The following is a 27,313-nucleotide window of genomic DNA, read 5'->3' on the forward strand; positions in this document are numbered from 1 at the left end:
CGGCAGCACCGCACACCTTCTTCCCCGTAGACGGCCCCGACGGTTTCCCACTCCCCGCTTTCGCCTGTACCCGCGCCGGTCCCCGGGGCCCGACTCCAGTCCCCACCCGGACCGCGAAACTGCATGAGTGAGTGTCAGCGGCATTCAGTACAGTTACTGACGTTCCGTGCTGTGAACGATCGCCCGTTGATCGCCGCCGTCGCCGTCGCCGTCGCCGTCGCCGTCGTCGTCATCGGCTTTAAACGTCGGCGTCGAGTGCAATCGAGATTTTACTATGCGCCGCTCTTGATACACATATATGCGGTCTGTAAGTGGTGTTATCCTCTTCTCCACGGTCCCGAACGGACCCCTGGTCTCCCTCTTCTTCATCTCTCACGGATGGTTTTCTCTTTCTCTTTTTGCGTGCCAGTCCCGTACGTTCCGCCGGCCTCTCTCTCTCTCTCTCTTCCACGCGCGGCAGGTAGTCCGTGATCTCGCATGGCCACAGGTGTGCGCAAGGTGCTAACGTTTTCTCGACGAGCGGATCGAGCCGCAGGGGCCTTATGTTGCTCGGCCGATCGACCTGATTCGAACGGCGGCGCAATTCGTCAGGCTCTCCCGTCGCTCGTCCTTGAGTGAGATGGACCTAGACTGGCGATAGATCGAATCACGATCGATTGCCAGAATTTAAACAACCTCGCGGAGTGATCGGTGACTTGTCTATCACGGGATTACGTGCAATCTTAATTGTGAATCTCAGCGTATAAATTAACTAACGAATAAGATATAATACATTTTTTTCGTACGTGTATAATAATCGTGACGCGTGCAATGCGGTCTACCGAGATCGAATAAAAATAATTTCGCCGAGATATCTCGAGAATCGTGGAAACCTCGAAGACACGTTGTGACAGCACATATTGAAAAAATGTTAAATTATATGATTTTATTAACTTTATATGATTTTAATTACTCTCTGTGTGAAGTGCCTGTGATTCGAAAAGAGCTGATTAAAGGGGTATATTAATTTTGCTAGTTGAACGTCTAAATTCGCGATATCGGAAAAAAGACAATATTAGTTCAACATTTCAATGTATAACGTATCGTCGAACGTGCTCGCGAACGTGCCGATGAAAAGCGGTCCGTTCCAACGGCACTCGACTTTGATCGAGTGTTATATCGTTCCGAATTGCAGTTATTTTAGGGCGAACGGGTCCACGGTTGCATTTACGACGGAATTAATATCACTGTAAATCACGATAGATTTTACACCGTGTAAAACATACGCTGCCATTTCGGGAAGCAGTTTCATCCGCGCGATCAACGCTCTTTAATGGACCTCCGGATAAATAGGTGTGACTTTATATACCATATTCGATCGAGAACAGCGTTATCATTAATTCAATTACGATTCGGTCTTGCAGTAGTAAGGAGGAGATCGCGAAAGGAAGGAGAAAGAGAAACCCGTTAATAGGAGAGGAGCTTATGTTAATCCTCGACTTTCCAAATTCCTCGTCAAGGTGACGCCTATCGAGTGAGCCACGGTGGACTTGGTATGCACGTATGGATGAGATCATCACGATGACCGTACCGCCGCCACTATCTGCGAAGACACAGGCCCGGGATGCGGCGAGCCAGGCCGCCGCTCGGCAGACTGTGTCAATCCGGACCGTATCCCCTTCCGTCTCGCCGCCGCTCGCCGCCGGACCCGGAGCAACGGTATTTGTCGGAGTAAGCGCTCCTACCGCCGATTCCGTGACAACCTGCAGGAGAAGAATCCCGGAAGTGCAATCGGCGAACGGCGGCTGCGAGGAGCGGAGCAACAACGTCGTCGAGTCGTCGCAGCAGCAGCAGCAGCAGCAGCAGCAGCGGTGGCAGCAGTCGCAGCATCTTCATCATCAGCAGGCCGCGCATATAGTGAAGATCAAGATCAATCCGGATGGCGATAAGAACAGTAGGGTGATATCGACGGTACGGTTGACCTTGGACGAGAACGAGCGGAATCACGAGGTCGAGAACGGTGCCGCGCGCGAACGTTCCTCGGGCAAACAACGCGGAGACAACGGTGCGGTGGTGGTGAGTGCGACAAACTTGGTGAACGAGCGACACTGCGCGAGTGCCGGTATCGGTGACGGCTGTGTGAGGATCAGTGTCTTCAGCGGCGACCCGCCGACCGGGTCCGACAATCGGGAGCGCAACAACAATCATAACAACAACAGCAACAGCAGCGGCAGCGACGACAGCGATAAGCGTAGCCAGGACAACGACAGAAGCGACAACAGAGACATGGTGCACCGCGGTACCACGGAGACCCTGAACTCGTCCACCCTCGGCGGCCGTACGAGCGCCTGTTTCTACTACAACTCCTACCAGAGCCCGTTGAGCGGCATGGTGATGACGAGCGGGCAGTGCTCGCCCAGCGACACCCTGGACAGCGGCACTTGCAGCGACCTTGACGGAACGCCGCCGCCGTTGCCGAAGAAGAAGAACGCCAGCAGCACGGTGATACTGTCCAACAGCACGCACAACCGGACCGGCAGCCTGACCAGCAGCGGCGCCGAGGTCGACAGCGACGACAACGAGAGCAACATCAGCTGCGACTCGTTGAACGGCGCCGAGGTGAACGGCGAGTATCGAGTGCACGAACCGCCGAAGGACGTTGAGGAGACGGTGGGCGTTGTTGAGAAATTGGCCAGCCGAATCGCGCCGGCGAGCGATCGCGTTGACGGCACGATCGAGGAGTCGAGCGGTGTCCATCAGCGTCAGGTCTCGATAACGGAACTCGGTTGCGCCGCGCGCTCGCCGGTGTCGTCGGCCAGCGTCTCGCCGTCGCCGTCCGGAACGTCGTCCCTGTCGAAGGCCTCCTCGACGCCGCGGGTGAGGAGCCCCGATCCCGCGATCGAGCAGAACGGCCAGTCGCCGGTGATTAAAGAGTGCACGTACGAGGAGAGGAAGCGGCGGGAGCAGGAGAGGATAGAGCAGGAGTGCGTAAATGCCACGCAGAATCGGTCGACTGGTCACAAGTACCTGTACGAGGACGACAGGTACTACAATTTCCACGTGAACGAGTTGCGCGGTAATAATAAGAACTCGAACGGCGAGCACAAGGGGACGGCCGAGAACGAAGAGTGTTTCGCCGGTTACAAAATCCACGACAAGGAAGCCATACGAAGTGCCAAAGGGACCGTGCGCGGTGTGAAGAACAGAGTACGAGCGGGCATCGCGACGTTTCTGCAGTCGCCTACCTCCAAGGTTTGATCAATTTAACTTCCGATGCACATACGCGCGGCGAGATTAAATTTCAAAGAGCGCGAATCAATCAACGGCCCATAATCGTATTTGTAAATTTTCACATATTCGCACCGTGAACGCGGCAAAACAAACGGAAGCGCGTGACCTATTTCAGGAATATCCCATTCAATAAAATTATTAATTTAACTTTAAAGAGAATGAAAATTAGGTTGCTGCGTATTTTGTAGAGGAGAGTTGCGTATTTTCACGCATGCACAGAGAAAAGAGGAGCGTTATTTATTTCAGGTATAAGCACCCGTTCAGTAGAAAGTCAAATTGTTTGACTGTAAAGAGCACAATTAGTTTACACAGCGCGGATATCCGTTTTCAAACGATATACAAAAATAGCGATTAATAGTGGTGCGTATATTATTTTCAACGAAGGCTGTAGATAGCTTTTAAATTAATTTAGAAAATACCGTATCGATAATGTGCGTTAATCGCACTTTATCGCAAAATGTATTTACCTGCCCGTCAGGGGCCTATTTATACAAGAAAGTAACTAATAATGTTTTATTTATGGACTTGTGTAACATTCCACTAAGCGCGCGTTCACGGCTTCGCGCACTTTAAATATCGACCAATCGACGCGGCAGTGCCGAGCTGAGCCCCGTAAACGACAGGGTCGACTTGTTATGCAAATTAGGCGCTGGCAAAGTACCTGAGGTGCGTATCAACGAGCGAGCCCCGGAATCGGTATCGGGCAAGCCCCGGCGCAAGCTCGACGGCACGAACGCCACAAACCCGTGCACCGAGCTGGGAGATGCACTTGATTCGCATGGTCTACGGGTCGACGCGAGGCGTTAGATTTACAGTTAGATAGCCGTACCGTCCTCCATCCCGCTCGCCACTTCGAATCAGATGGCACGAATTGGTAACTATATCGCGCATTCGAATTCGCATTCCGCGCATGTGTCGCGCACAGACGCCGCATCTTCGTGAAGAAGCAAGTAATCCTTAATAATGATTGATTAGACGTGTATGATTGATATATTGACATATAATTATTGACGCTTCGTCGAAAAAAAGAATTGCTCGTCTGCGGAATAAATGCATAAATAAACATCTTGTTTTTAAAGATAAAAGATGGAAACGTCACCGGCGTATATTTGCATAACGTTTGCAAAGCTGCGGCCGCGCTGTTGAAACGACCGAGAAGAGGGGAAGAAGGCTGAGTGATTTATCCTTATTTTTTTTCTTTCTTTCGCGTGGCAGTGCGTTAGGATTTTATGACCGGTCTGTGAAATCACCCAAGGGACTCTCTTTCATATACCTCTGTCATAAAATAAATGAAAGCGACGTCAATAGACAGGTTCCTTGACGGCTCCCGCTCGAGAGGGCAGGACAGGAGATCGCGCGACGATCTGCAGCGAATGATAATCTTCCCGCGATGTCCCTTGACAAATATTTACCATCGTCTTGTCGTTGAACACGTTTAGTCGTCGCGATAATCGGCTTACCTGTGGCGTATACGAGCTTATTTGCCGTCTACCGGTTATTCGATGCATTTCGCATTGAATTCCTCTCTCTCTCTCTCTCAGATTCTGACGCGAAATCCTGGCTATTAAGATGTCGCGAAACGGATTTGAGGCAAGCAACATATTATATACATATGTATATATATATATATATATATATATTGGAATGCGCGTCTTTATTGCCAAGTTTCCGGTGTTGCTATGCGAAACGTGCGTACGCGACGCTCGTACCATCGATGCGGAACGGATCGACGTAACGGTAGATTCGATAAAACGATATTACGGCAACGTACTGAGAAACTGCGACGTGTACGCAACGTTACTGAGAAACACCGGCCGCGCGAAACACAAGCCACGTTACGTCCTCACGTTCGTCTTGCCTCCTCGTGGTATGTTCCTCTTTGTTATCGCGCACCCGCGCCCGCGCCGTCCGTCCCGCTCTCGCTCGCTCGTTCACTCGGCCGCGCGGCCTATTTCGCGAAATTACAGAGACCGAGAGGGTACCTCGCTTGCACGCAAATGCGCTTGGCAACGGCTGAGAAGTAATCCCGCACTTCCTCGCGGCTGAATCCGCCTTTGAGACTTCCACGCCTCGATTGCACTTTTCACGTGCAGTCCACCGCGAACGTGCGATTATCTCCGTTCCCCGTGAAAATCGACGCTCGCGACGCAAATGATGACATTTTAATGAGCGCGCGTTCTATATCGTCCTGGTAGTTTACAACAGGTATATAGTTATACCGCCAGAAAATTCTATCTCGCAGTATTAAAATATTAGATATTTTTTTTTTTTAGGAAATATTTAACAATATTTTTTCATTTTATTTTAAACGCTGCGTTTTTAATGTATCCAACAATATTTTTTATTTATTCAGTAATATTTTTATTTATCCAATAACATTTTTATTTATTTATTTTGTTTACTGCAAATATATAAATTCTTCGTACAAATCGGCATTTAAAATCGATAGTAAATGTATTCAAAACTGTCAGTCGTGATAGTTGGTACATTTTATGCAGCGTAGCGCGTTCTCTGTAAACAGCGACCGAAAGTAACACTTGCACTTTCGGAATGTCCGCTTTAAGCTCGGATAACGATTTGATTGATCGCCATGGAATGGCTGCTATATGCCAATAGATTTTTTATGTGGTTGATACATTAACCGCACAGTCGGGTAACCGCAATTTACGACATCGAAATGTCGTGCGTGATTTTGCCAGACCGCGCCACTGACCGGTGCGTGTAAGAAACTTGATTTCACATAAAGAAAAAAAAGGAAAGAAATTAAGTAGGTGTACCGAGACTTCGACCTGAAATCATAAATATCGCTTCGGGTAAACCACCGTGCAGCGTGCCCTACATTCGTCATTCCTCGCTTCCTCATTGCACACGAAGGCACGCAGATTCCATCTCTGTACGCGTCTTGCCCGTGCAGTATAAGGTCGCACTAACATTTTCTATTTTCCGCTACAATTGATTTTTATAGAGACATCTTAATTGATAACAATATATTGTCGAGTATATTTGATATATATAAAGCTTTAAATATAATTGTTGTTGACGTTTTTTTTTTAAATAATTTCACTACTGTAACGCCATTATATTAATTCAATTACAATGTTTTACCATGAATATTTTGGAAATATTATTTCTCGCGTATATTGGAATATTATTCCAAATCAACGCGATTTTACGATTGCTCTTTTTCATACAAAAATGTGTTTTATACGTACACAATGTAACTCTTCACGAAAATTCAATAAATTTAAAAATATTGTAAGTTTAGTTTGCGACATGCTTATAACAGGCAGTTTGCTTTGCGACAATTTTCTCCTATTGCTTAACGCTTTCTCCGCATAATAGAATTCTTGCGGTCGCGGAGCGAACAGTCGGAATTGCAAATGTCGGAATATATCATGCGAAATTACTTCCGAGTCTGAGAACTTCGTCGTTGTTTACATCATACTGGTGGCGATCTTGAAATCTCGTGAATTTCGATTACGCCTCCGTGATAAATACCATGGCTTGATTATTATTACGATTTAGCTTTAGTTTCAAAGCGAAGCAACATGCAATAGGAAACGACAGCTCTACTTCCGTGTAATTAACAGTTCAAAGCAGAGTTTCAAGTGCACAGCAGAATGCCTGACATAAGACATGTCTGAAACTGCCACAACAGTTTCTTAGAACGGAATGCGCCTATCTCATCATGTTTGGTATAAAAAACTCATGAGTTAAACCATCAGAAGAATTTCTTCTCAATGAATCGAAGAAAAACCACTTTGCTGCATAAATAAACAAATAAAAATAATCGCATACACATATTTCGATCGTCGAAAGATATACGCGCGTGTATGATTTATTTTACTTTTGATTCCGTAACGCGACAATTTGAATATCTTGCTTCCATACCAAATGACACATTTTACTGCCGCGGCGTTATATTTATTGCTTACAATTAATATTTAATATAAAGAAAACAATTCTCTGCCGAGAGTCGATCGTAACCGTGTGTGTGTAAGCACAAACACCTTCCGCATTAATCGCGCGTCATTTCAACGAGTGGTTATATACCGCGGAACAGTATATGCAATTAAAACGTTATACATTTAATGGCCAGACAATCTGTTTAGTGAATAGGGGTATACGCCTCGCTTAAAACTCCGTATTACGGAGAGTGGCTGGGTTTTACTGCCGGCGTATTTAATTAAAGAATCTTTATAAAGCCTTAACTGATGGCGCCGCGAAATAATTAAGTTACATCTGGGAGTATTATTTTCGCGCCGTGGAGTTCAATAACTGTGATTGCAATTAATTGGCAATTTAGCTATCAGCGGTCCGGCAAAGGAGGAAACTCGCGGACTCCGATAAAGACGTGATTGCGCGATCGAGCTGAAATCGATTAATATATTCATATGCTTATCAGGCAACTTTAACATCGAATAAACTTTAAGAAGTTAAAACTTTCTTCTTCGTCTTTTTCTTTCAGAGGAAAACTAGTCATTATCTTTCCCTTACTCGCGCGCATTTTATCAGTGCGTAACTAGTTACATAATTACTCGTTTTGTTACACGTAATAACGTATAAAAGCGTATTGGACGCATTCAACCGCGGTAATATGGCTTCTGCCGGAATTTCTCGGAATATATACTTTCTCGTGAAAGTGGAACACCAATAAATTAACGGTAATTCGTAAAATGAAAGAGTGATTGCAAATTGTTCTCGAAACCATTAATTTGTAATTCATTTTCATAATATATAACGTTTCTACACGAAAACTGCGACTGTCGCGTAGGTATGTTCCATATCCAAAATCCCCGGTCGTGCGATCTTGCTCTGATCAAACAGGATAGCTTCATTGCTTTCGTGCTTTATGCGCGCGGTATCGATGCACGTGTCTACGCATGCAGATCGGCTAGTTAAGTAGCATTACTCTCGTTTAGCATTACTATAAATTTTCATGAGGCTGATTCACACGTGTACGCATGCAACCCAGTTCGGGGATATCTTGGCGACCGAGCGTGTGTATGCGAGGAAGGTGAAATGACCGATGATAAACCGCGCAGCACAGATACGACCTACTTCGGCCCGCGTCGTCCGCCACCGCGGGCCAACTTTCTTTCTTTTTCATTGCAAAAATTATGCCCGCGAAATCACGATCGCATTGATTGGGCTTTATCTGTCTCTGACGATACACAATCGTTCGTCGCAGGCCTCATTCGAATCGCGACACGCTTCGTTGTCGAATTTGACTTCTGCCGCGCGATACACGTCTCGAATAAAGATATTGAATATAGACTTCGAGAAATTAAATTAACAATCTTCGTGTCTCTCACGGTGATGCTGCTGTGTGCCAATGAAGCGCCGCGCCGTCTCGCGGATCGCATCTCCGAACGATAATCGGGCCTTTCTTTCGGCGAAATCTCTCGGACACCTTTATGTAAATACACTTTCGCATTTCTATCATTCGGAAAGTTCCAGCGGCTACGTAAATGACTTATGTAAGTACACCTGAATTACTAATATCTCGCATTAGGTTTGCTAACGAAGCCGATGCCCACGCGACACCGCGGGGATCCGGCCAAGACGCACACGACCTACTTCGTTCCTACCGATTTCCGCTTTTACGAGGCTGCCTGCTATTCCGCGTATTACAAGAGAGATGGATTCGCCGAGAGGCTTCTAACCGCCACGCCGCGCCGCGTGGCAGGTGGCGGGAGGTCGGCTTCATGAATTTCCCGGTTCGAAGAAAACGCGCTAGGCATGTCCGACGAGACAAATCGGGTGGGAAAAGAGAAAGCGGGTCAAAGAGGCCACCGCGGCGACAACGGCGGCAACGTGGTAGTTTTAGCTTCTTCTTGGATTCGATTAAGTGTCTTCCCTCGTATTTTTTCGCATTTCCCCTTTCTTCCCCCCCCCTCTCTCCGTTGTCTCGTTTCTCTTTATTGTCTCGTATTTGCTGCCGCTTTCCTGATGCTCGCCTCCTACGTATGTTTGCGCTTTTTTACAAAAGCTTTCCTTCGGCCAGGTACACGTTTTTATCGAGAAATTCGAAACCCGTGCGGCGTGAGCTTGTCCTTTACTCGGAGCATCTTGTTTTCCAATTATCTAATAATAGGATCTGCGATATTGTCGTGAAATTATTCCATGTGAACGAGGTAACGTGGATATTGAATTTACGAGTGGATTATTAAACAAACACTTGCAACACTTGCGCGTATCAACAAACTCATCTCGTAATAGTTTCATATTTGGAGTTAACGCGTAACATAATATCTGATAAAATCATTAATCATGATTTTGAGATATTATATGTGAAAAAGCTATTGGTGGTATAATTAGCTATTGCGCTGTTAAATATAGCAATCTCATGTTATTTTATATGTGTACACATATATCGATAAATTGATTCACCGACGGAGAGCTTATAAAAGTAAATTGGATTTACACGCAATGTCTATTGAAAAAATATAGCCGCGTTTTTCTTCTTTTTTTTATGATACATGATCTTTAACTGCGAAATAAACAAAAAAGATGCATAGGCGGGGGTACACGCAAATCTCACTCGCGCAGGATATTGGAAAAATAACCACAACCATAACCGTATCGTAACCGCGTTCAGTCCGAAACGACTGTTTTTTTTTTTTTGTTTATTTCGCAGTCTTCAAAAGATAACGATTTCTGTTCTGAGTGTAATCTAGAGCAGGGCTCTATTCTCATCAGCCACATGACTCGAGCTACTTCAGATGATTTGCCACGCGCGTTTTTCGCGGAGCAAAGAACAGTAACGAAATGTACTTCATCAACAAACGTTACTCGATGCCTCGTAATTTACAGCGCCGATGCACCGTTATCAAATGATGAAAGAGCACAGGTGTGCATTTGCATATAGCGTGCTCGTACGCGCGACACGAGTAACCCAAAATTTGGAGAATCTCCGTCTCTCAACTGAAACCGGTTTACCAGATCTATAACGGAAACCGTAATATTCCAAAAGTTGTAACGGGAACTGCATGCCACTCCGTGCATTTGATATACAATCTAGAAGAACATAAACACATTTCCCTGCGATTTGAAGCGCCACCTTGACCCAACTTATATACGTTAATGCTCTGAAGTTACGCATTATTTTCCACTTGCCGCGGGAGATGGCATAGAAGAAATAACGCACGTATATACGGTACGTTAAACCGTGAAGAGGAAAAATAAAATAAAATACGCGCCCGTTTCTCTTCGGCTCAGAAAATTTCTAATCCCGCACTTTCAACCTTGCACGGAATGCGCAATCCGTTTCCTATTTTGCTTCCTCTCGCAATAATATTCGAACGCAACGAAACTTCTGCAATTAATTGAAAGTCACGCGAACGTAATCCGTGTGTGTAACTTTTGTCGGAATATATCCAGGTGTGCGGTGTAATCAGCTAGTCGTACCGAAGTAGAAGTCCGGAAAGCAACTATTTCTACGCAATCTCGCAATGCAACGGTGTCGAAAAGGACACCACGCGCGAGAATACGTGCGTGCCGTTTTGAATTGAATTCGCAAATACTTTCCGCAACATCGGCGTTATGTTGCGGTATATTCGCGATGTGAGAATGTCGACGCTCCTCTCCAGTCATGAGATCGTTGACATTTCTACGGCGGACGCGCGGTTGCAATCACGCATAAATAATTGAGCGTACACTTATATGAAAGTCCACTTTCTTCTTCGGATTCACACCTCGTTCTGACGGACGTGCGGCACCCACCGGCACTCTTGCGAAATCATCATTGCCTCTCAATACGATCATAATCCATTCTATTATCGGAGATGAGCAAAAAGGCCGGCTTCTCCATCGTCGATTTCGTAATAACATGCGTTGTTTAATGACGCATATTAAGCTTGGCTACGTACCTTGAAATAGAAGCACGCACTACCTGAGGAATCACGTTTCCATAATGAGTAGCTGATAAACAGGAAATGGATCTCGTATATGTAGAATTACTTAGAATTAAATATATATTAATTCACTATTAATTCACAGTACATTTGATATCGTGTTTCAAGAAATCATGATTTCTGCCTAAATGAAACAAAAAATAGTTTCAAGATTAACATATTATTTTATTGTATTAATATACATTTCATTCTTTAAGAATTATTATACGATTGTTTAAAAATATTATAATGATAGATAATAATATTTTTTTTATAAAATTCGTTCTATAATCGAATAGGATTTGCTTGTTAAAAGAAACACGGTTGAAGCGTGTAAATTAAACAACAAATTATTATCTAATAAGATTTCAGTAATGAAATTATGCAAGAAGTACCCGAGTAGGAAATTGATTCGGAAATTAATACGGAGAATATTGCAAGTATTCCCGCATTGAGCGTGTAATAAGCTCTCGGTTTTAATTTTAACGAAATCAAACTTCAGCTTGACTTATCGTGTTTCAGATTCGCGTTCTCGGGAACGTCAATTAAGAGATCAAAAGAAATTATATAGATAACTCTGTTTTACATTTTGATGAAGGCTTGAAAGTTAAATAAATTACGCGGTTCCGGAAAAATCGAATGCAATAAACTTTTGATCATAGTTGTAAAATAGCTGTTAACTTTAAACTTGATCTCCCGCGGATCTCATGACTTTTCATTCGTAGGGAAATTTAACACAAATTAAAGCGTTGATATTTATACCGTGCGAAAAGATACGGACGATAAGCGACAAACGGCGCATTTAAAAGAGAAGGCATTCTTTTCAGTCAAGATGGAAGAAGCACGGGCGCGGATTCTCAGTATTTCTACATTTAATGGCGCTCTGTATTTAAACAAGGTGAAGCGCCTCGTTCCGAAACGAAATTCTCCGGCAACGTACGATTGTCTTCGGTGTGTTTACTTTCTGTTTGTATAATTTGCCCGACTTTTAATTTTAAATGACGGGAGAGATGAGAAGCGAGCGAGGGCGTGCGCGAGCGTGCGGTGAACGACACCAGCCGATACCTGGTGTGTAATGCTTCGCACGATTTACATTTTCGGAATAATCCACGGATTGTATCGAGCTCCCCCCCCCCTCCACCTCCCCCTCGTAACTTGTGACACTGCGGGCCAATTGGCGACCGCAATTACTCGATTTAATGATCGACCGGAACATGTGACGGTATTCCCGTGCGCGAAAACCGCATGTAACCTCGCGTATGAATTCGCGGTTGACATTTCGCTACGTGAGATAGGTCAGGCCTGTAGGAGAAGAGCCGCAGAGCCGGGCAAATTGCATGCCGAGATAATACACATGCACACGTTGATCCGCGGTGCGGAGCAAGAGTGTTGACCGGATGTGTTCTTACAAGCGAGAGAGGGATCCATCGATCGCGCGTCACGGGCCCCTCGGCGGGAAATGCACGTGAAATTACGTCACGCTCGTGTAGACCCCAAGAGAGGAGAGACTCGGCAGAATGCATTCATCGGACGACGGCGCATTTGCATCGATTATCCCGACAAAGGTCAGATCTCGCCTGGCATCGCGCCGCGCCGCGACGCAGATGCACAGAACTCGCATGCACACACATACACACACGTGCGGCGAGGGAGTCGTTCTTTCCTCGGCGCGGATTGTCATGCATTACGTATAAGCGGGGAAACGGGGGGGGGGGAAGGGGATTATAATTCGCGATGACATATGTACCTACCGAACGATAAAGATTTCTTTCTCCATCCGCCCGATCGGGGGCCACGTGCGCCCATACACTCTGCCGGGGGCCAGAGAGCCACGTGACTTTTATTATCCGTGTCATCCGCGCGCTCGCGAAACATCATCGTTACATAATCGAAGTGGTGTGGAAGAAGAAGAAGAAGAGGAAAAGGACGAGACGCCCAAGATAGCACGCGGGCTAAAGTACGTTTCCGAGCGTGACACCTTTACTTACGTGCGCTAGGCATACGCTGCGCGAAAGTGTTTGTCTTTCGCCGACGGCGGATCATATCTCGCGGGCCCGGCGGCGAATACGCTTAGGCGTTTGCAGGTGCATGCGCGCTTTCACCTTTTTATACATTGCACACGTCTGGTCAATACGTTGCGCCAATGTTGATTGGCGACGTATTCCCTCGGCGCGAGCATGCCAATTGTCTTGTGCAATCACGGGACGACCGCACGTGAGAACTTGAAGAAGATCGCGCGCGTCGACGTCGTCGTCGCTCCGTGTATATACCTCGCGTTAATATCCCTTTCCGTTATATATATATCCCTTTCTCTTCGACTCTCCAATTCCGAGCCTCGGATCTCATTCTCTCTCGTATATACGAGAGCGCGCCGTGAAAGTCGGCGTATCGCGCGTATTTAGAGATCGTTATTACAGAAATAGCGGGGTATATATACAGCGGGCTTCCATTACGCCTCCCGCTCTCTATAGGAATTGAATCGCGCTGCTGAACCGGCTGCCATTGATTGCGGCCGCAAATCGTTAGCCACTCGCTGTCGTCATTACGCCACCGGGCTGTTGAGCCACTAAGACATTGATATGACAATAAGTATACACAGATTAAGAATGGTCGACCATTGAGTTCATCGACGTAAAAGACGGTCTTGGCTAATCTGAAAATGTTTACGTTCAAACAGTTGGCGATATTAGATAAGCGGGGGGGCGAGAGGGAAAATAAAACGTCTCTCGTATCGTGTTTTTATATCGCGCAGTGTGAGTTTAACGTCGCTACCGGGACTTCGTTAACTTGATTTCACGCTCGTTTAGCCACCCTTCATAATGCGTATTTCTAGTTCGTGATGCTGCAGATCGCCACGTGTGAACGAGCGGAGTTTGTTATCCGCGTTATTTATCAGACGAGGTCTCAACACTTCGCGGACGAGAGCCGACATGCTGATGACTTTGGCCAACAGCGAGTAAATCCAGCCGCGCGTGCGCGTGAATAAAAACGCTTTAAAAAATCATGGCAGCCTGAATTATAAAACGCTGTGGCTTAAATTATAAAAACGATAAAATTATAACAGCCTTTTTCTGAGAAATTCACTGCAATTTTTATATTTTAAAGTGTGTATTAATCAATTTTTGATAAAGATCATCGACGCGCCGAGAGAAGTTTTATCATCGATGATAAAATATTAATTAATAATAATTAACCCGCGTTACGCCCGTAGTTTTACGCCGTAGTGTTAACACGCTAAATTCCGGTCAGTGGACGACCCGATCTCTCGTAACATTATCCCAGTTACCAGAGAAATCGTCTCTTCGGCGCCTCGATTTGTCTGCATTAGCCGGCTAGAGTCATTCTACCTCAATTAATCGCCAGTTCAAAGCGTGCCGTCGTTTCGTATGTAACACGTACAGCCAGGTGCAACTTTCATTAAACGCTCGTGAAATTATCTTGCATTCGAGATACGCACTAAGCATATACTCGTACCTACCGGCGCGCCGGTCTCCCGCGCGCGCTCCTGTGTTATATCGCTGTGAAATTCAGACTCATTAAACCACCCGTGCTACGCGTATAATTATAATTATACGCCTGCATTATATTTCGCAGCGCATTGACGTTTAATTAATCATACGATAATCATGTACATGATTGATACAATCCGAAATCGCGTTTTAAAGCTGAAACAAAAATGCGTCGGACTACGCGTTTCTCTTCCGTTCAGATTGATTGCTCTGCGAAGCAGAAAGGGAACTCTGAGAATTATAGATTATGGAAAGGGTTGATTAATTTGCGTCCGATCAGTGATCAAAGATGTTAAAAAAAGACACGTATCAAGATTGACACAAGGAAAAACCATGATAAAATTGTAAGAGGGAAAGTATAGGGAGGTTGTAATAAATTAAAGGAGAAGAAGCTTTTTGCGGAAACTCTATATGTTGTAAATTATCACAGTATCAACTTTTAAAGGCATAGTATGAAAGCGATGTTTTCATGTTACATATTTTATTTTTCTTACCTTTACATGCACGCTCTCGTCGCCCTTGTTGCACAATCTCGTGCTGCAGTTTCTAATTACGTGAAGATTTTATATTCTCCAAACTTCTTACAACTTCTGAAGGCGCGCCACAAATTTTCTAGACAATTCGATTATTGCATATTCCGGGAATGACAGTTATTAATAGGTTTAACAACTTTCGCTTTTATACTTCCATTCTAATATGCCGTACAATGCGATTTTGCAAGCCTGGAGTATGCCTTTTATGTCGTGCCGCGCTGTCCAAAGAGATCTCTATTGGATCGTAAGATTCACGGGGCGTGGATAATGTTGTGTGGGATCATCGCGACGTGCAAAAAGTTATTCACGTCGTATGATCCGCGCCGGCTTCACACACGTCCTACAAGAAACCATGATGGGCACCCATGATGGATAAATTATTTTCTTGCGAGCCGTTCCTTTCCCATGCAAGAAAAATTGTGCCTCCTTGAAACTCACATGTAGACTGAAAATGTGTAAAACGCTAAATCGCATAGCAATCGCCTTCCTAACGAGATCATAATTATTAGGTAGACAAAAGTATAATTAAAAGTCGGCAACACTTTGTATTTGTACTTGATTCTGTAGAGCCAAGGAGAAGATAAAGGCAACCCAGGCTTCTGCACTTCTGGACAGACGAGTACAGAAATAGATGACCTTATCAAATTTTTTTCACGTATGGAGATGAAATTCAGCACAGCAAAATTGATAGCTGTCAGAGAAAGGACACGTTGAGCCGAGGTCACTTTAATTCTTGCCTTCGCTTTTTTGAGACGCATTCAATAGGGATTCGAGTTATATATGCACGGCGATTGCCAATGCAGTAACTCATCGTGCGTTTCAATATCGTGCGTTTTCTCTTTTGCTTTTGTAATATGGTGGATATTAATTCTAACAGATGAAAAGAATTACTATTGACGTAATGAATTATGAAATCATAAAGAAAATAACTTTCCGATATTAATGTAATAATAATATTGTTATTCCGTAGAATATAATTGAATTGCCTGGAAAAATTTGTGCCGATTCTTGCTTTGTAATACGGCAGCTATTAATTCTAACAGATGAAGAGAATTATTGACGTAATGAATTATGAAACCGTAAAAGAAAATAACTTTCTGATATTAATGTAATAATAATACTGTTGTTCCTGGAATATAATTGGATGGTCTTGAAAAATATTTATATTGCACCTTGAGAAATTGTTCGCCGAAAAAATGTGCTCAAAAAATTTGAAGAATATGATACGAAACCTTCATATAAGTATAATTAGTAAAATCGACGGAATGGCTTTTTTTCAAGCAGTAATAAGTATTAATTATGGCAATTTAATATTCGGTGGATATACGTGAATGCACGCGCAAAAAAAATGTTCTCTCCCCAGTAGTTTATACAGCTTATGATGCGAAGCTCGGCACTTTGTTGGGCCATCTGGCTCGCGTGTACGTGCGCCCGTATTGGCTCCTACCTCCTTCGAGACGCGGTGTGCAATTATGATCGTGGGCAATTACTATACGTGTCATTTGCGTAGGGTAACGGGTATCGGTAGGAACAAGTAGGTTAGCAAAAAATTAGTAATGGTTAGCCGAGATCTCAGCCGTGTGCATACTTCCACAATGATAATGTGCTTTTATGGTGCAGATCATGCACCTGGTACGACGGGGTCCGGTTTCCCCGTTGGAGCACACGTTCATTAGCAGTCGTGTGTCGAGCGAGCACGTGATGATCTATAATGCTGATCGGACGCGATCGCTCTGCATATGCGCGCATGGAATCGGCCGTGCCGCAGCGAAAATTGTATCAACCTCGGCGAACGTTATGCGAACTGCGTACTTTAATCAATTCACGGTCGTATTGATATTTTCGCGCAAGGCCAACCCTCCGCTCTACGACAAACAGTTTTCGTCAATTTGGAAAAATATAATGACATCTCGCACATGTGGAGTTATTCCAATAAATAACGATAAAGAGCCTCGCCAGCAAATAAGTGTAAAAGTCGCGGTAAAAGAGAACATTCGCGAACGCGATAACCAATATTCTTCAAACGACACGGGTGTTTCATTCGTTACGCTTTAAGCGCAACAAATGATAGTCCGGAGTTTTCACGAGAACGATAACATTAACGGAGAGAGAGAGAGATGGTAATTTTTTGCATGGTATAATTTATTTTATGTACTCGCGTACGAGTTACAGTAAAATTCATAATGCATGATATTGAAACGCATTGCAAGTTATTTTCTCTGTATGATGTTAGAAAGTATTAGATGCTAAATAACGTGAATATATTCATATCTCTATACGATTTTACTAATCGCGCATTGTAAATGTAAATACCGAGGGACGGCAATTACGTAAAGTGCTTTATAGATGAAGAATCATTGTCGGCATTATCCGCGACACTGAATTACCTTGCCACTTTTGCCGCGCGGTGAAAGCTAATTTAACATAATCATTTCCCCTTCCGCCATCTCCTTCACCGTCTATCTCGAGAGGGCTACCTAAATGACATTACATAATTTAGCTTGGAAAAGTATATTAGGTATTATACGCACGCGCACAAGAAGCGGGCAATTCAAAAGACAGCTGGATTATTGCGGAGATCGCATGCCGTCTCTGCTATGCGAAAATTTATACGACGTTATGTCATAGCGAAACGTGACATTTTTTTTTCTTACGTAGATGACGGTTTAGTTTGAATCATTGCGGAAGTGCAGTTTTTATGACTGAGGTTCTACCGTGCACGGCATAAATTTTTTCATTGCAAACATAACGATGACGTGACGATACTGCACCTTGCTGTCATAAATATTACAAAATAGTGCAACAATAAATAATACAGGTAGTAACTTTTTTTGCAAACCGTCAAGCGTACTGATGCACACGGTGGTAGTTGCACGTGCCAAAATGAAATCGATTGTATAGAAACAGCCGACGGAGTTGCACGCATTGCTGAGCAGAATCGAAGTTCGAGCGACTTGTGATTGAGAGAGAATCGCCGAACCATAAAGAGGTCTGTCTCTGTTCCGTGCAAAAATTGTTAACCGCGCTTATTCGGAAAACCGATCGCCGATAAAGGAAAAGGTTAAAGTCTCACGTTTACCGTTTAGTTTTGGAACTGTTAATTCATCATTGTTATTATCACGTTCTTTTGCTTATAACATCGTTATATGAATCAATGTATAAAATTATAAGTGCGTAACTAAAGTTAACTACGAGCACTATTTGCAAAATACGATAACATTTATGGAAACACAATCAGGGTTCAAGAAGTCATTAACTATAACAGACAGCTCTTTTAGTAGGAAGTATCTCGCTTATTAATATGTATATAAAAATATGAAACATGATATAAAGCGTGTACGGTAAAATGTGTACGGTATCAAGGCTCCTGGCCACTCACTGCTATTTCAGATCGTGATGTCGAAAGCGAGAAAATGCATAATTAAAAATTCTTGCAAGGTACTTTAAAATGGAAATATTTTTTAATCAAACAACACTTGCAATCAATAGAACAGACTTGTAAAATATATACCGAAAATACTTGCCTTTTATTTTATTGATAAATATTTTATTTTGTAAGCAAATAGCCTGCATATATCTGAAATTGAATTATGCTGAAAATGAACTATATTCATAATTATGACGACTGTCGAATTAATAATATATAGAAATAAATATGATTTTATTTCTCCCCGAAACAAAAAGAGACATTTTCGGTACATTTTATAAGTCTATTCATACCAATAGAAAATATTGTTTTATTGAAAAACATTTCTCTTTCATTTTAATATACTTTGCAAGAATTTTTTTATTATCTGTTTTCTTGCTTTTGTCATCGCAATCATAAAACAGTAAGTGGAGACTTAAGATGAGTAATATTATTTATAACGGAGAAGCTCGTTTATCTTTCGGATGAGATAACATCAATGTTTGATTATTTCACGACATGCGTTTTATAGCTGTTGTATATCGACGAAATGTATGTGTATATCATTGAATCGTATACTACAGTTTGTCATATCATGTGCAAGATCGTAGAAGCAATCATCTCATTATCGTCAGAATCTCGATCTAGAATGGGATTATATAAATATTTAACGTACTACATTCTATTTTCAGGCTTACGTGGAAAGAGAGAAGGGCAGAGTAGTGCTTTACACGACATCATTGGGCATCGTTAGAGAGACCTTCACCAATTGTATGAAGATGAAGCAGATGCTGTGGACGAACATGGTCAAGTACGACGAAGCAGATTTATTCCGCGATACAGAACTACAGACCGAACTGAAGGATCGGACCGATTCGGAAATCGTAACGTTGCCGCAGCTCTTTGTCGATGGTCAATACATTGGGGTATGTATGCTCTTTTAATTCAAAATTATTGAAAAATACGAGAGAAGAAAGCAAAGAAAGAAAATTACGAAAAATAATAAAAACCATGTTTTAATATGAAAATATTTTCTAAATAATTATCACGACGAGCCTCATTTAAATAACAATTTAAGTTGAACTAGAGGTAAAGGCTAGAAATTAATTTTAATTATATTTATTAATTAAAAAAGTATTTATTAGAGTGGAAATTAAATATGGAAAATATTATCGAAAGTTTATAAATAATTTGACAAATTTATTACATAAAGTAATGTACGTGTTTATTAAATATAAATATATAGATTTGTAGCCTCGGATATTTTTTATGAATTTATTTGAAAACTTGTATTTATATAAATCATAATTAGAATTACATTAATGCGCATTATATCAGCATAAACTTATTATTGATTGTATTCTTGCGAAATGCGCGATTTAAATAACAAAATTAGATTCTGCAGTCAATTAAAAAAAAATATATTTGAAATGTAAACACTTTATACAAAAGGTTATATAATAAAACGTGAGCAGCTGGCGTTGAACGGTCCGTCATCTACGTTTGACATTCGTCAACCAAGTTATTTTCTTCTTAGTGGCGGTATCGATCTCTCTCCCTCTCTCTTTCTCACAGCCCTTTCACAGATGGAATAACTTCTAATAAGAAAAGTTATATTGCGCACAACTAGCATTCGAGTACTCTACGATCCTTTCGAATCCATCCTCTTATGCTTCATGAAGAATTTGTACAAGGACGATGACGTGCGTTATGCAACTATAGGGATATTCGACATCGAGAGAGCCGGGAGATGGATGACGTGAAATGTCAAAGATAACTGTCGAGCGAAAATTCGTTGAATGTATGAAAATTTGATATCAAATTACATCTGTTCCGTAAATACGATATAAAGAAAGCGCCAATGAAGGGCTTAAATTCGTCACATAATAAAAAATCATTATTTTCGTATTTTAGCTTAGCCGTTGAGCGAACTTATTATGAATTGATTGATATTTTCGTATTTTCGATTAAATGAAGCACGTAAAATGCAACGATTAGCTACTATATGCGAAATAACAAAATAATTGAATACGAGGATAGGTGAATGTGAAATATTTTTATTTTAAAGAAATCCTATCGTAGAATCCTATCGTTGGAATTATACTCTCGCATACAATGGCAAAATGCGATAGCGAAGATCGCAAAGTATTCTGTTTCAGCATACAGTTCTCAGGTGTAGAGTGTCGTATTTCGCAGATCTTCTTACGTTGCATCTCCTGTGAAATTGTTATTGAAACATGAAGGAACATGAAGAAACAGGAAAGCAGGAGACGATAGCAAAAAGTTATTTAACATATGAAATAAAGAATCTCTTACATAACGCACTGCTGCCTTGTCAAAAATACAAATTTTCACAATTTTTATATATCAATCGCCGATATAGTTTTTCGATTTTAATGAATATTTATTTTCAAGAGAAATATACGATTTGCATAACCAGATTATGATTTTTGCAATGGTTATCTAATTGGATACCGAGTCCACAACGGGGAGATTATTTAATCGAGAATAAGCTATTAGGAATTAGTGACAACAAACAATGATTACCGCAGTGGTCACTTAAATGTTACAGCACTTGGGAATGGCCACAGTAAACGGACGTATGTATGTGCTCTCCATTGTACATAGTTCGTAATTACTCTCATTCACGATGGAGGTAATACAAGTTCGTATCATCGTGTGCGGCGCGAGATACCTTTGTATATACTATATACCTTCATGAAAGAGCATGTCGCTTTTATTGCGATGCGGTAAAGATCTTCGTGAGCTTCAGCTATATTCAAGCACTTTTCCCAAGGTTGATGATGACAGCGATATACCTTGATGAAGTTATGAATATCCCTCACGTATGTGTACACGATAAAAATTAATTGGGAATATTTCTAGTATGGTTTTAGGACACGCTACCTCGAACGAGAACTAGTGTTGCTGAAGTATCTAAAAAATTTAGCTGGATGTCAGATCTGAGATGTAATTTTGTTGGACCATCAAAGCAATTATGCAAGATGCTCAGGCTGATTGCTAGAATGTCAAAGTCTTTCACAATATTGCTTATTATACATCTTACATAATTATTTTGAGTCCAACAAAATTGTTTTCAGACCTGTACCTAGCTAAATTTTTATTTTTTTCAGCAGAATCGTTCTTTCCGTGTAAATGTATAAATAACTGAATTTTTTGCGTAGGAGTTTGTTTTCATGACAAAAACTTAAAACTGCGAATTATTTAATATGAAGAATTAAACGGAGAATTTTTGCGCATAAAAATTTATTCACTGAATGATATTTGATTATAATATTATTAAAATAAATTTAGCTTTCCTAATTAGAGGTATTACAAAAATAAATTTAGCTTTCCTAATTAGAGGTATTACAAAAATAAATTTTTCAATTAGAAGTATTATTAAAATAAATTAAGCTTTCTTAATTAGAAGTACATATTTGTTTTTTAAGGTATAAATATATGAATGTTAAACACTCACATTAATTGGCTCCTTCAGGAATTTTTCTCAAAAACTCAATATGTCAATCTTTTTGTAATAAAAAAAAGCATCAGATAAACATGCATGCCTTCAGCTTCAAGAGTCTCACACATACACATACACGCACACACATCATACTTTTATTTGATTTTCTTTCTCCGTCTCCGTCGCGGTATCCGTTTCTCAAGAGAGTTACTTCCAGCAACCGATAGTCGGGAGAACAGATATATGCGTGAGTGAAATGTCAAGCTATTTGATCCAAGGCCGTCGGAGAGAACGCGCGAGGTACGATTGCCTGCGTTACACCGACTCACGGTTGCCTGGTGTCTAGGCACACAAGTGTACATACATAAAGCTACCCGAACTGCATTCCTATCCGGCCGCGTCATGCAAGTATGTATATTTCGCGCAAAATAGTCGATTGGTGCCGAAATTTCGACATCTTCGAAATATTCCTCTCCAGCTGTTTGTCAATTCGTATATACGCTCTCCCGCTTTCACCACGTTGTCCATCCTCGTGCGACGTATCTTTTGACAGTTTACATGGTACATGTAGTGAAAGGAGTACGTCGTCGTAACTATACAATCGCAATAAAACCCCTATTACGTTACATCAGACACATGCAGAGATTACAAGATGTGCACCAAACGAACGGGCACTTAAGTACGGAATATTCGCGTTTATTTCATTCACTTGCATTCACGTGGCAAATGAATGTAGCGCGTCGTGCATCGAAAATTTTTCACTTAAAATATAACGCCGTGATACAATTAACCCGTTTCTAGCCGCTGTTCAACGGTTCGAGAGATAATCTTTCGGGAACGAATTAAGAGCGAAATTTCCATCTTGAATAAATCAGCGGCGCGTCAAACCTGCAAACTAGTTATCGCGTGCTTCATTAAAAGTCTCATTAACAGCGGCATGAAAATGTATGATACGACCATTACCGCGCGCGCGTGGATGCGCGCGTACAGCCCCCCTCGCGTGTACGCGCGCGAGGCAGAGACCCGGGGAGGAAGGAACGCCGATAAAATTCTTCCGTTACAGCCGCATTCCACAGTCCGAGAGGTGTGCGTGTGTCACATCGCCCCGTGCCTCACGAAACGCGCGTTCGATTTTCCGTCTGCAGTTTCTTCGACAAGGAAGAAACTTTTGACGCGCGCACGCGACGCATACCGGGGGAATTTCTGTTTACGGGCACGGCCCGATGGTAGTTAGTTAACGATGGACGAAATGAACGAGGCGGAAAGAAAGCGCTCGAACGGTTTAAATGTCGTGCTATTAAATGCCTCCTGCCCGTTTCACAATTTTTTTCTCTCTTTTCCTCGTTGCAGGGTGTCGACACCGTCGAACGGCTTAACGAGTCGGGGGAACTGCGCCGCATACTGGAGCCTTACCAGGTAAGCTGATTTTGTCACCGGGCGCGGCGGAGGATCACGGCGCATATCCGCAATATATCCTCTCTCTCGTCGCCCCGAGGTGCACCTCGACACGGATGTGCCATTCGCCCGAACCGTGGAATTAGTAATTTATCTCGTCGGGGATTTACCGATTGACATTAACTTACATGCTAAGTGCACTTCTTCGCGTACACGCGCGTTGCGGCGGCAATTCAAATTTGTCGCGTGTATAATACCCCGCGCGAATACAAAGCAAATATAAACGCCGGACGCTAATTTCAATATAGCCAGAAGTCCGTGACGCATTAGTTAATAAACTCGCGTAACGTTTCGTAAGCGTGGCGCATTTCATGGGTAAAGCCACTCGGAGCGGAGAAACGCCGTGCATAACTTCCGCTTTGCATTTTAAATTAGATTGCTCATTGAATTTTTCAGCTTCTGACGTCAAATGTAGGTAATACCGTCGAGGTCTAATTATACATCTTCGTGTAACAATCCCGTATAGACTCGAATTGAGTTACATCAGCGTCGCATTGAGAAAAAGAAGCATTCCGTAATTTTATAAAGGGACTTGTGTAACAAGGTGTATTTTTAGACGGTTGATTCGAAGCTTCCGAGCAAGCGAACTAACAATAGCCGCGGTATTCAGAATGGGGAAATGGAAAAGACACCTTTATTGTCTCTAAGCCAGGATTTACGCGCGCTATCATCGCGAGATTCGAGCGATTCGCATGATCGCGTTATACGCCCGCGACTGCGTTTACCGCCACGCAGAATCAGCTATCTAAGGTAGGCATAACAGCGGAGACTGTGATGAAACGCATATACAAACAACGCAAGTAGCTGTGAATGCAAGGTTGTACACGATCCTTTCACTTTTATCTCTCGGAATGCCTCTCTCTCTCTCTCTCTCTCTCTCTCTCTCTCTCTCTCTCTCTCTCCGTCTAACCGCCCACCTCCTTCTCCATCGTGATCATAAATTTTGTCGTGCGATTCAGGTTTACCTTGCTGCAGCTAAAGGTCGTTTACATCTATGCGGCCATTGTTATTTCTGTGCCGCATACCAATCTTGTATCTTGCATATACAACTCTTCGATTTTACATCTATATATAATTCTTTTTTGGTTCTTGGTGTCCAAAAATATATGTATTAGAACTACATATTACAGTAAGAGACATAAAAGACGATTTTTTTAGGTGAAAAAATATATATTACCAATTACCGGTTCATTATTGCATTACATGACGAGCGTTTCGACCCCAAAGAGACAGAAATCCGTCTTGTAATACTGCATTGGACCAGTGATTGTTAATATACATTTTTAGGCACCGACAACCGCTCTGACTCTCACTATAGTCTTATTTTATTTTGTATTATATAAAGTTAAATATTGCTTTCCATCTAAAGAGATTCTGATATGGCAACATGTTATTTTTGTCAATCATAACTTTCTTCAAATTAATCTCTTATTAAATCGAGGCATATATGATTTAACGGGTGGATTTGAACCCGGGTTCTACAGAGTATGAATCTAATTCTTACACAGAACCACTCGTCATCCATGACCTTACTTTGTATTTAAGTTTTAAATTCGAGAGTTCTTTATTATTAATATTTAAAATTCTTTTACTTACATAATTTATTTAATTTGATTGATACAAATAAATTTTTCGTATAATATTACAATGAAATCATAAAAGATTTAAAATGAATTCGGATATGTATGTATCTCGAAAATTAATGGAGCGTAATATTTTCAGATATGCAAAGTTTAAGAATACGATGCAGCTTTCTTAATTTTTACTGAAGTACAATTTATATAATATGCACTAAGCAAGTAAAAAGATTAATGATACGTTATCGACTTATATAGCGTATTAGAGTTTTATTTTTGTGCCCGTCGATCTCAAATACTGCGCTTGGCGGAATATTTAGATGTAAACAAGTTTGCTATTTACCCAGGAGGTGGTCATTATTCCACCCGAACTCGTTACGTACTTCACAAAGTCGATTTACATTTCAGGTATTAGACTCGCAGTTAGTAACAAGTAAAAGTGAAAGTGAAAACTGCAGTTTCGTAACGTCGAATAAGGTTCGACGGAAGGTACTGTTCGAACATCATTGTCACGCGGAATTTATCCAATTTATTGCCAAATAAATGTGCCACAAACCATATCAGTATTTCTGTGTATGTAAATTTAATGTTCACCTGACAGAGGACTATAAAGAAATATAATGGAGAAATCAAATCTTAAGACATCGAATAGAAAGTAATCTGTAGAAAGTATATTGTTGTTTTATTTTTTATATTGTCTATTACTTATTATGATTATATGCTTGTTATAGTTTAAAATAAAAGCAACACTTTTTATGGGTAGCAATTACGATTCGGATCTCATTTCCTCGGGAATAAAGTTCTCTTGCCGCGCAGCGGGAGCATATTTCAAATTAGTCGAGGATACTTTTAATTAAGTCGTTTTTATTACAAGCTTAAGCCACTTCCAATTTATGTGATCGGATTTATGTCGGATTGATAAAAGTCGACGCAATTTGCGATCATGCGTGCAAAGGAAGGTACGGTAGCAGCTCGGCTTTCTATCGAATCAGATCACGGTCACCATTTACTGGGATATTTTTCATACGAGCACAAACAGACGAATGCGCGCGGGCGTATATATGATACTCTAGCTATTTGCCGATGAAAAATGTCCTCGCAAACGATCGCGCCGCGTGCCGCTTCAATAGACGTCACCGCGCTGAAATCCGCCAACTATGCCGCAACGAGCAATTAATTACCATTAATGTTGTAATGCGCTTAATTTAATATGACGAAACGTTTGCGTTTTCAGTGCAAGGATGCATGCGCCGTTTGTCCCTTCTGCGGCGGATTCCAGCGGCTGCTCTGCCCCATCTGTCACGGCAGCAAGAGATCCGTGCACCGTAACGAGTTCACCGTGGAATTCGTCGCCCTAAAGTGCGCCAAGTGCGACGTTTTCGGTATGATACGTTGCCCGCACTGCTGAAAGGAATCTCTCGACGGGGGAGAATCCCACACGTACACATCTGCTCAAATCATTTCTCTTAATCTTAACGACCATCTTACTAACTTATATCTCTATTTAAGGTGCTACGAGAAGTATATTTTATGCTATGCTTTAAGCAAAGGATATACACGAAAACGCATACAGACACTAACTAATCGCGTAGCCGCGCTGTCGCGTAGTCGCGTGTTGTAAGATATCGGTTAATAAAACTTTGTGTAAAGTTTTGTAATTTTGTGTCACTCATTGGAGACCCCCTTAAACTCCGAAAGAGTCCGAATTGTCCTAAAAATTCCTCCGTATATGTTGCCATTCTCCTGGAAATAAAATTGCGCCTACAATTTCCCCCGCCTTTATTTTGCGTCGTTTGTTCGCAGGATTAATCGTCCTGCATCCGAGCTGTTGTCATATAGTAAAATCAGAGCAGGCCGATTGAGATCTAGAATAGCGAACGTACTTTCACTTTGTCCGTGATCTAATTAAAAAGGCACAAAACACAGCGGCGCGTCGTGCTGTTTCCTCCACACTTGACGCTGTGATTATTAATTATAGCACGAAAGGAAACGTTTCTTAGTAATGGAGAATTTAATTACATGTTTTCCTTAAAATACTTATTTCCTCACGCTTAGAAATTAATAACAGTGGAATTAATGATAGATATCAGTGATCGAATTTTAAGATTTTAATTTGCTTCCGTAAATCGTTGTTATTCTTTCCAAACAATTTTCACTTTGAAGATGTTGCTTTTTACGCGCACAGGAACTTCGATCTATTAG

The 27,313-nt window shown here is 42.1% G+C and overlaps 1 protein-coding gene across 2 annotated transcripts; it reads left to right on the forward strand.

The window, feature by feature from the left end:
* The first annotated feature begins 155 nt into the window (after positions 1-155).
* LOC105453640 (glutaredoxin domain-containing cysteine-rich protein CG31559-like) lies at positions 156-26,878 on the forward strand. Of its 2 annotated transcripts, XM_011695772.1 has the most exons (6): positions 156-307; positions 1,500-3,231; positions 19,306-19,539; positions 23,430-23,495; positions 26,346-26,551; positions 26,621-26,878. In XM_011695772.1, exons 2-5 carry the CDS (start codon positions 1,543-1,545, stop codon positions 26,517-26,519), a joined length of 2,163 nt encoding a protein of 720 aa, XP_011694074.1. In that variant the 5' UTR covers positions 156-307; positions 1,500-1,542; the 3' UTR covers positions 26,520-26,551; positions 26,621-26,878. The 2 variants fall into 2 exon arrangements, with proteins under 2 accessions (XP_011694074.1, XP_011694073.1); XM_011695771.1 differs by having other exon boundaries at positions 26,346-26,878.
* The last annotated feature ends 435 nt before the right edge of the window (positions 26,879-27,313 follow it).

This window comes from Wasmannia auropunctata, unplaced genomic scaffold (assembly GCF_000956235.1).
Source record: "Wasmannia auropunctata unplaced genomic scaffold, wasmannia.A_1.0 LD335996.1, whole genome shotgun sequence".
NCBI lineage: Eukaryota > Metazoa > Arthropoda > Insecta > Hymenoptera > Formicidae > Wasmannia > Wasmannia auropunctata.

Coding starts and splice junctions, on each gene's coding strand:
- LOC105453640 (XM_011695771.1), top strand. CDS start 1,543: ATGGATGAGATCATCACGATGACCGTACCGCCGCCACTATCTGCGAAG. Junction 19,540..23,429: donor TCGATGGTCAATACATTGGG/GTATGTATGCTC, acceptor TCCTCGTTGCAG/GGTGTCGACACCGTCGAACG. Junction 23,496..26,345: donor GCATACTGGAGCCTTACCAG/GTAAGCTGATTT, acceptor TTGCGTTTTCAG/TGCAAGGATGCATGCGCCGT.